The sequence below is a fragment of the Mustela erminea genome, chromosome 21, assembly GCF_009829155.1.
Source record: "Mustela erminea isolate mMusErm1 chromosome 21, mMusErm1.Pri, whole genome shotgun sequence".
Lineage (NCBI taxonomy): Eukaryota > Metazoa > Chordata > Mammalia > Carnivora > Mustelidae > Mustela > Mustela erminea.
Window position 1 is genome coordinate 14604695 of NC_045634.1, and position 10053 is coordinate 14614747.

The 10053-nt window shown below is 38.0% G+C and overlaps 1 protein-coding gene across 1 annotated transcript; it reads left to right on the plus strand.

Moving 5' to 3' along the window:
- Nucleotides 1-8552: 8552 nt before the first annotated feature.
- On the plus strand, nucleotides 8553-9467 carry ZFP42 (ZFP42 zinc finger protein). The gene has a single exon (XM_032328901.1). The coding sequence runs from the start codon at nucleotides 8553-8555 to the stop codon at nucleotides 9465-9467; it is 915 nt and encodes a 304-aa protein (XP_032184792.1).
- Nucleotides 9468-10053: the final 586 nt, after the last annotated feature.

Here is a 10053-nt window from a genome sequence, read left to right on the forward strand (position 1 = left end):
CCTAGTGTTTGTTAATCTCCTGTCCTTTTGATGCAGGCTGTTCTAACAGGTGTTGTACCCTTGAGTTCTAATCTGAGTTCAGCTACTTAGTTTACTTATTTTCTTTCTTGGTGCTTCAGAGTTATCATTTTGTTAAGATTTTTATTTATTCATTTGAGAAAGAGAGATACAGAGAGAGAGAGAGAGCATTGAGCAGGGAGAGAGGCAGGGGGAAAGGGAGAACCAGACTCCTCACTGAGCCAGGAGCCTGATGCAGGGCTCAATCCCAGGACCTGGAGTTCATGACCTGAGCCCAAGGCAGATGCTTAACCATCTGAGCCACCCAGGCACCCCTAGAGTTATCATTTTTAAATATAAATGAAATGATGATAATAATAGTAATGATAATCATTTTAAAAATTTGGTTTTTAGATAAAATGAGTAAATGTATGTAAAGCATTCAATTACTATTAGGAGGTAACACATAGACTGAAGCTCCAACAATGAAACAAAGTTTACAAGTTTAACTTTAATATACACTTAGGTATGAAGCATGCTTTCTTGGAACAGTCCATTCCCACTGTTCTTGGGATGAAGATTTAACTTCTATTGGGAGTCTGGCATTGCATAACCCCGCTTGCTCTCCCTCCTTAAATAGCTATTTCCTCTTTTGTTAAGGCAAGTCGGGGGAATTTTGCCTTCTGATCTGCCTTCAGATCATAGCAGCTCTAGGGAACCTTCCCTGAACTTCTAGATTCCGTTACAGCTTCCTGTTAAGGACTCCCATAATACCAAATATCTACCCCTCCTTGTCCTAACAATAACTGCATTCATTTTACATTTACAAAGCATGATTATTCAGTTGTTTGTCTTTATTTGAATTTTTGTATTTGTTTACCATGGATTCTTGCACTAATTTTTGTTTATTTTTTTTTAAAGATTTATTTATTTATTTTTAGAGAAAGACAGAGAGCTTATGTGGGGGGAGGGGCAGAGGGAGAGAATCTCAAACAGACTCCCGACCAGGTACAGAGCCCCACCCACATGGGGCTGGATCCCAGGACCCTGAGATAATGGCCTGAAATGAAATCAAGAGTTGGATGCCTAACTGACTCAGCCACTGAGGAGCCCCTCACTAATTTTTACTTTTAAAAGTATTTCATTAAGAACTATTTCATTAAACTATCATTAATTCTAATAACTGAATTTTTTGGCATTCTTTAAATTTTGCTGCAGGGAAAACTGCCAGTTATTTGCCTCACTCTAGTTCCTGCCATGCAACTTCACCTTGAAAACTCCAGAAAGGCCAGGAATACATACCCTCTGGGCCTAGAACAGTGGCCTGTCTGGGGAAAAAATTTAAATATGTGTTGAGTGAATTAAAGCATATTAATAGTTTTCATATTCTAAGATTTTTAAGGAAAATATTGGCTTGTAAGACAGAAATAAATTTTCAAATTACAACTTTTAAAAAGTAGCCAGGATGTTATTTGTAGAATCGCTATGACTAAAGTTCCAGGAATCCAAAAGATTAACTTGTTTCCTTGCACCCTTCCCTTTGTACCAATTTCAAAAGGCAGCCCACTTTTATCGCATGGTTTAATTGGTTCCCTAACTCATGTTGGAGATATGCCTTTAAGCTCAGATCTTACGACAACAGATGAGTTCCTTCCTTTTGGTTTACTTCTTTAGGAAAGCTAAAACAAAATGGGAGCAAAAATAATTTATGTAGAAGGTGGAGTGTGAAATGTAAATTTAGATTTTCTAAATATGTTGTCTCCAGTTTCCAGACAGCACAAACCAAGTGAACAGACTGAATCAGTAGTGAGGAAGGTATTATAAATTAATCTAGCTGATTGTATGCACTGTTTTGACAGTAAAGGGACTGATAAAAAAAAAAAGGGTGAATGAGATGAAAGACAGGATCTTCAGCTTCAGCTCATGTGTGTATTTTTCTCTCTATATATATCACATCATCATTTATATATAAATTATATATTAAGTAAAGATATAAATAAATGATCTACAATCATTTTTATATAATTTGTATTTGTATATTAATATAAAACATGTTTTATATGTTTAACATATATTATCTATACATATAAAGTATATATAAATGATTATGTCACTTATTTATATTTTTATTCATATATATAAATAATGGTGATTCCTTAGAAAGAGGAAGAGAAAGAGAGATACCTACAGTGAGAAGGGGGACTTTTAAAGAACAATGGCATTGCCATTTAAAGGCTTGGAAAGAATTGTCTATTGGGTTTCTTGAAGTGGTGTTTTTATTGAAACCTAAAACATTAACATTTTTATCACCAAAAAAAACAAAAACAAAAGGCTGCTGAAAACCGAACTGAAAACTTGTCTGTACGGTTTATACAGACCGTACCACAGAGAACAGGAGAGAAGTAGTTTCTGATAATCTCTGCCTTCAGAAACTCATCTACAAATAATATGTTCCAAGGTAAGGAGCAAGGAAGCTTTATGTAATTTCAGTATCATATGGATGAGGATCTGGTATGCCCAGTGAGGGAGACGACAGAAAAATACTGTAGAAAAACAGTTTACATATTTCCCCTCCTGGAAATAATCTTTTACTTTCCGATATTACAATTGATAATTATTCTAAACAGATTAAAAAAAAAAAAAGTGTGGAGAACTGTTCCCAGATATATATGTGAATTGCAGACCAGCTTCAAGTAAAATTTAAGAGGTTTTTAAACATTGATTTGGGTTTTTGTTTTAATGGTCTGTGTGCTTACACGAACTATTAAACTTCACTAGACCATAGCCAATGGCGAATGTTGATTGACCGCGGCTTTCAAAGTGAGTTGTGTTACCTTTAGGGATATGAACAGTCACATTAATGGCTGAAAAAGAAAAAACAGTTAATTCTGGGGCTGGAGGTAGAGTGGGGTGGGGACTGGAGTTTGGGGGAGGGTAAGAGAGAGTGCGGGGCAAGGTGTGGTATGCTTTTAGGTAAAACACTACTTCTAAAGGGTAAAACTGCCTCTACCTCTGGATTTTCATTTCATTGATAAGTAACTGTTTAAATACGATTATACCTACTTTCATTTGTTCAAGAGACATTTACTGAGGGCCTACTACACGGGAAAGCTAGGCGATTGCGGTTCACAGAGGTTTGCCCACGTGGTAATGGCCCAGCGCCGGGGGACTGACTCGCAGAGGGAGGAGTCACCCCCGTAAGGAAGGCGCTAGGCTGAAGGTGACCGCTAAAGGCCGGGTCTAGGCGGCCTACACCGACCTGGGCGGCCTACCCTGACCTGGGCAGAGCAGAGCCACACCCGCCACCACGCCCACTGCTACCAGATAGCTCTACCCTTGAAGGTTTGATAGAGCTGTTCCTAAACTAATCAATGCGGGGCGCTGAACTGTAGGTGTAGCCTAATTTGAATGTGTCCATCAAAAAGAGGGTGGGCCTAACTGGCTGGTTTCAGCGGCTGTAGGGGCTCGAGTAGCAGTTAATTCTTGCTCTTACTTGAAACCCGTGGGATAGGAGGTACCAGAGTGCATCTTGGTAGCACAGGTAAGTCTTGTTTTATGGACCTTTGCTTTTTTTCAGATCTAGGAGGAAAGGTATTGAGTTCACTCCTTAGAATGTATTTTTAACATGAGTTAAAGGTTTTGAAAACCGTGGACCAGAAGCCTTTTATCCTAGAACCAAGTGGGGAATGGACCTTGGCCCAGAGACTTCTAGTGTTTATACCGCGTTGACTATAGCTGCTCTGGGCCACTGGCCTTAAACTCTTAAAAGAGAGAAAGGAGAAAAGTAAAGACCTTATCTTGAAAGTAGATGCCTGGTCGAAATTTCCTTAAAGCTGCATTCTTAAAATTTTGCTTAAAAAAATAGAAAAATTATATTTCACTGCAACAAATGGCTAGATCTATTTTCCTTTAAAATGTTTATATTAAAATGTTCACTTTTCTTTACAAGTCTTAAAATGTTCAAATTATTAAATCAAGAGAGCACACCTGTCTTCCCTTTTCTTCCCGGTTATCTCTGCAAGTGACACTACCATCTGCTCAATTACTGCAGTGAAAACCTAGGACCACTTACTCATTGACCCCTCTGTTTGCCTTACTCCCTTTACCTAATCCTCCCACTGGTTCAGAAGGTTCTGTTCTCCCTCTCTCCCGCCATTTCATCTCCGCTACCAACACCTGCTCCAAACTGTGCTCTTTTCTGGATTGCTAAATAGCCCTAGGGAATTTTCTGCTTTCACCCTGGCCTCCTGAGGTTTATTCTCCACTCACCAGCCTGAGTCATCATTTTAACCTCAGCCAGAACAGGCATTTTCCTGGTCTGAAAGAAACCTGTAATGGCTCCCACTGGTTTGTGAAAGAAATGCAAATGGCTCCCCGGGCTCCCAGGATTCTGCGAGGTCCTCAACCTTATCTCAGACCACTCTGGTCTCTTCCAGCCCTATGTGCAATAGACATGGCGTCCTCTGTCCTGCAGCATGTTAATCCCTTTGTACTCCTGCTGCAGCCTGGAAAGAACACTGTTCTCCCATCTCTTTGCACTGGCTGATACTTTTCTTTTTCAGGTCTCCACCTAATGCCCTCTCCTTGGAGGCCATTCCAGACATTCTTTCTAAAGATGGCCTCATCATTTCCTTTTCCCTAGCACACCTTAATTGCTTTTATTTTCTAGCTTTTTTCTCAACCTTCAACTATTTTATTTACCATTTTACAAATAATTTGTTTATTTACATTTATATCTCACACAGATAAAAGCTTTATGAAAGCCAGGACCTCAGTATCTTTTTAATGCTTTAGGGTCAGTACCTAGAACAATGTTTGCTACTAAATACTTGTCAAATGACTGAGTAAGTAAATGATGCACCTTGGAAGTACTTCCATCTCAGTCTGAGAAATATAAAATTACATTACTCTCAATCCAGTATGTATTTTTCAACCTCCAGATTTTTCTCTTTCCATGTTTACCCAGTATATTTTCCTAGTTATATCCACTAACAGAGAATGTACTTGTCATATAAACAGGAATTTTTCCCGTTATAAATTAATAAATTACTATTTAAATTTGATACATCACTCTCACGAACTTGAATACTGTAATACTCAGATCTGGCAAATGAGAATCTAGCTTAGAAAAGTAAGGGCTACATAAGTTCATAAAGAGACTACCTCTTTCAGTCCTGATCTCGTAAGAGTTGTCTATCTAGTTAACATCTTGGCATCACTGATAATCAACTTTTAGAAACTTCCATACTGTATTCAAAGTCCCACATAATTTTGTAGGTTTGCTAAATCAGTATCATTATGATTATTAATGGATATTCATCCTTTCATTTCATTAGACAAATGTACTAAGTCCTGTGATTTGTGAATAAAACAGAAGAGAACCTTGCCCTAGCAGAGCTTAAAGTCCATTAGGTAAGTCAAACCTTAAGTAATCAATACCAGAGACTCCATTCAGTGTAAAATAGGAAGCTATGGAAACAATGAGCTTGGGGACCTAATTGAGCCAGCGAATCAAAGGAAGGTTGCCCTGAGGAGGTGCTATTTAAGCAGACATCAGAAATAATGGATGAGAAATAAGCAGGTGCCCAAGCTAATAAGGGAAGGAGGAGTGAGGGTGGGTAGTATTTTACCGAGAGGGAAGAGCATGGCACTTTATTGAAGGGAGAGTTTATTATGGCTGAAAAGTAAATAGAGCTGGAGATACTATCTCTGTCTCCAGAATAAATTTAATAAATTTGGAGAGAAAAGTTGGAATCAATCAAATTGCAGTTACTTTAAATGGACTAAATGGAATGGGGTGGGAGGGGTTATATTGTCCTACTCAAACTTTAGAGTGATTGCAAGTGATTTTGCTCCAAAGATGTTAACATTCATTATACCTTTAAAGAGTCAAGAATTATTTCTAGCTAGGAGAACAAGATTTTGTTAGGCAGAATTTCCTGAATATAGCCTCCTGGTTTAGTTTACCTTTTTTTTTTTTTTTTTTTTTTTTTTCCTTAAATAATAGGGGTGCCTGCATGGCTCAGTATGGTGTCTGCATGGCAGTTAAGTGTCTGCCTTCAGCTCAGGTCAGGATCCCAGGCTTCTGAAATGGAGCCCCGCATTGGGATTTCCTGCTCAGGGGGAAGCCTGCTTCTCCCACTCCCCTTGCTTGTGTTCCCTCTCTGTCTCTGTAAAACAAATCAATCTTTTGGGGCGCCTGGGTGGCTCAGTGGGTTAAGCCGCTGCCTTCGGCTCAGGTCATGATCTCGCGTCCCGGGATCGAGTCCCACATCGGGCTCTCTGCTCAGCAGGGAGCCTGCTTCCTCCTCTCTCTCCTTCTGCCTGCTTCTCTGCCTACTTGTGATCTCTGTCTGTCAAATAAATAAATAAAATCTTTAAAAAAAAAAAAAAGAAATATTTAAAAAAAAATCAATCAATCTTTTTAAAAAATATATAAAAAGAAAATAATACTTCTACCATTTAACATTATACATACACAGCTTGAAAATATATATTGTATTTTTGGTTTGGTTTGGTTTGGTTTGGTTAAGAGTGTGAGTTGGGAAAAGCAGAGAGAATCTTAAGCCGACTCCACCTTGAGCACAGAGCCCTACCAGGTCTTGATCTCATGACCCTGAGATGATGACCTGAGCCAAAATCAAGAGGTGGAGGCTCAACTGACTGAGCCACCCAGATACCCCATACAGCTTGAAAATACATTGAAGTAGCCACCTAGAAAGGATCCTACCATTTACTTTTGGGGGGGTACCTGGAATAAAACAAAGCACGCTTTTCAGTTGCTAAAGAGAGAGTATTTTAAGTTTTTTCTTAAATGTTTGTATACATTATATAAAAACATTTATATATTATATATATAAATGTTTAAGAAGAAATCCAAAACTCTTCCCTTAGCAATTTATATATATAAAATATTTATGTATTATATATAAATACATAATGTATTTTATTTATAATTTATTTTAAAACTAATTTACATAAAATATTTATTTATTTATTTATTATATATTTTTATATATAAATGTTTAAGAAGGCATTTCAAACTCTCCCCATAGCAATTGAAAAACATGTTTTGATGCTGTGTGTTTTTGCCAGACGTAAATAGCATGATTCTTTTGAGGTGATATTTTAAAATATAGCTATTTAAAATATTTTCAAGATGTTAATTTTCTCTCCACTACTTTCACATTTACTCCTTTTTAAACAGGATTTATTTTTGTTCCTACAGCAGGACATCACGACAAAGTTAAGAGAACTTCTATAAGGCACACAATTGTAACATTAAGCAAAAGGTTCCCAGACTGTAACATATTCATGGTATAACTTTTAGATTTTTAAGAAAAAAGAAAGTATTCAAGGCCAAATTCCCCTGTGCATAGAAATGCATGGATTTCATTTGTTTTTTCCTCTGAATCACCATCTTCTGCAGAAGTAGAAACCACATGGGCAGATCCAGCCTCTCCTTATTTTATTTGGAACACGGCCACGCCCCTCCTTTGAAGCATCTGTGGCAGCTTCCGTGCAACAAAAGCAGAGTTGAACAGTTACAGCATAGACCATGGGGCCCACAGAGCTTAAAGCTCTTTATTAAATTAAAAAAAAAAAAAAATGCTACCTTTGGTCTAGAGTAGTATCTGGTGTATCCCAGGACGCAACATAAACTTAAAGGATGAATACAAAGGTGAAATAACACTAGCTCATGTAACCATTCAGCATTAGCTCTGTGCTAAGTACTTTGTAAACATTATTTAATTTGAATTTCACAACAGGATTACACAGTAAGTGACCTTCACTTCTAGTTTTAGCTGCTGGTACCTCAGTCAAGGCCTGCCTGAGCTCCCTATTTAAAATTCTGGATTTCTTTCTACCAGCCCCTTTGCTTATTCTGTACATTTTACCTTCTTTGTTTCGTTTTCAGGGTTTTTTCCCCCCCAAAGATTTTATTTATTTGACAGAGACAGAGCAAGAGGGAACACAAGCAGGGGGTGTGGGAGAGGGAGAAGCATTTAATTTTGTTAGTTAACATAGTATAATACTGATTTCTGGAACAATTCAAATGACACCCAGTATAGCACTTTACCTTTTAATGTGTGGCATTCACAAGAATGTATACACCATGAGGCATAGATTTTTTTTTTTTTGTATGTCCACTTACTGTTAAATCTCAACCCACGAGTAGCCTAGAATAGGGCTAACACATAGTGCCCAGTAATAGTAGGCGGTCAGTTGGAGAGCTCAGATGATTTGTGGGGATACCCAGTAAGATATAGTTACATTGTATCTTAAGATATACAGCCTATGTTACAGTTCATTCTCTTACTTTCTTGGGTTTGTCAGAGAAGAAACAAATGGAAGCATTTCATTATTGAAAAGTGAATTTGAGGCCACTTTTTGAGGTCGTTTTCTGACAATGGTTCTAAAATTGGAATATATTTTATCTAAAGGTTACTGTCTCAGAGGGGGTTTGCTGAAGACAACTTGCTGAGATCACTATCACTTAAAAGTGATTGATATATCCTGGTGCAAATATTTAAGGAAGAAGCAGACAGGACACTATGGACCAGCAACTGAAGAAAAGGGCAAAGACTTGTGGCCAGAAAGGCCTGGCTAGAAGACCCTTCAAGAGGGATAAGCGAAGGCCATCTAAGCCACGGGCAGTCCAGAAGAAACTTCCCGACACAACATGGGCCTTAGAAGATGAAGGTGTGATCTTTGAGACAAGCAATCTGGTTGTTGGAGAAGACTCTTTCTCTGACTGTTACATAGAATGCATAATAAGAGGTGAGTTTTCTGAACCCATTCTGGAAGAAGACTCACTTAAGTCCCTTAACTACCTGGAAGAAGGATCAGAGCAAGAGCTTTCTCAACAGGTTCTTACAGCAAGCTCACTTCTGAAAAAATCCTTGAAATGTGCACAGAAAGGGACAAAACAAGAACTTCCTCAACAGACTGTCAGAGAGAATTCACAGCTTAAGTATTCTGAGTATGTAATGGGCAAGAAGCTTCCTCCTGGAGGAGCACCCAGCATTGACCTACCAAATCCTAAACAGTCTGCAGAATTTGCTAGAAAGAAGCCAGCAAGAAATAAGGAATATGAGGCTCCAGAAAGAATTGTTTGTCCTTACAGTGGATGCCCAAAAAAGGTAAAGAATAGAGCTTCCCTGAGAAAGCATCTCCTTGTCCACGGTCCTCGTGATCACGTATGTGCAGAATGTGGGAAAGCATTCAATGAGAGTTCGAAACTAAAAAGACATTTTCTTGTTCATACTGGAGAGAAGCCATTTCAGTGCACTTTTGAGGGGTGTGGAAAACGCTTTTCCCTAGACTACAATTTGCGTACGCATGTCCGCATCCACACTGGGGAGAAACGTTTTGTGTGTCCCTTTGAAAGTTGTCACAAGAGGTTTACTCAGTCAAATAATATGAAAATTCACGTCTTAACTCATGGAAAGACCAACACAAATCAGTGAAAGAGAAGATGGAAAAGAGTCCTCTAACAGGATAAGCATATTAACAGAAGAGTAATTTGGGGACAAATGGACCTTACTGTTGTCTCCAGGAAAGAGTTTTTTAAAGCAGTTGCAATCCTACATGGCATATTTTTGTTTTAATGTATATAGTGCTCCAGTAGTTTATGACACCATTTTAGGACACTATAGAATTACGTGTTTCCAACAAGAAGGTCTGTAATAATTTACTGAAAAAGCATAATCCTTAATACATTATGAATTGGATTACTGGATATGGGACTTATTTTCACATGCTATAAATAGAAATTTACTTGTTTTTAAAGTGTGTCATTCCCAGTTGTTTAGCTTTTGTCTTTTAGGAATAAACACCATGCAGCGTGTGATAATCTTAGAGAATGTTGGCAGTAGATTGTCAGTAAGTGAATGAGTAGTTAAAAATATTTAAAAGTTCTGGGCTCTCTGCTCAGCAGGAGCCTGCTTCCTCCTCTCTCTCTCTCTGCCTACTTGTGATCTCTCTCTCTGTCGAATAAATAAATAAAATCTTTAAAAAAAAAAATATTTAAAAGTTCAATATATTTTTAGCTTT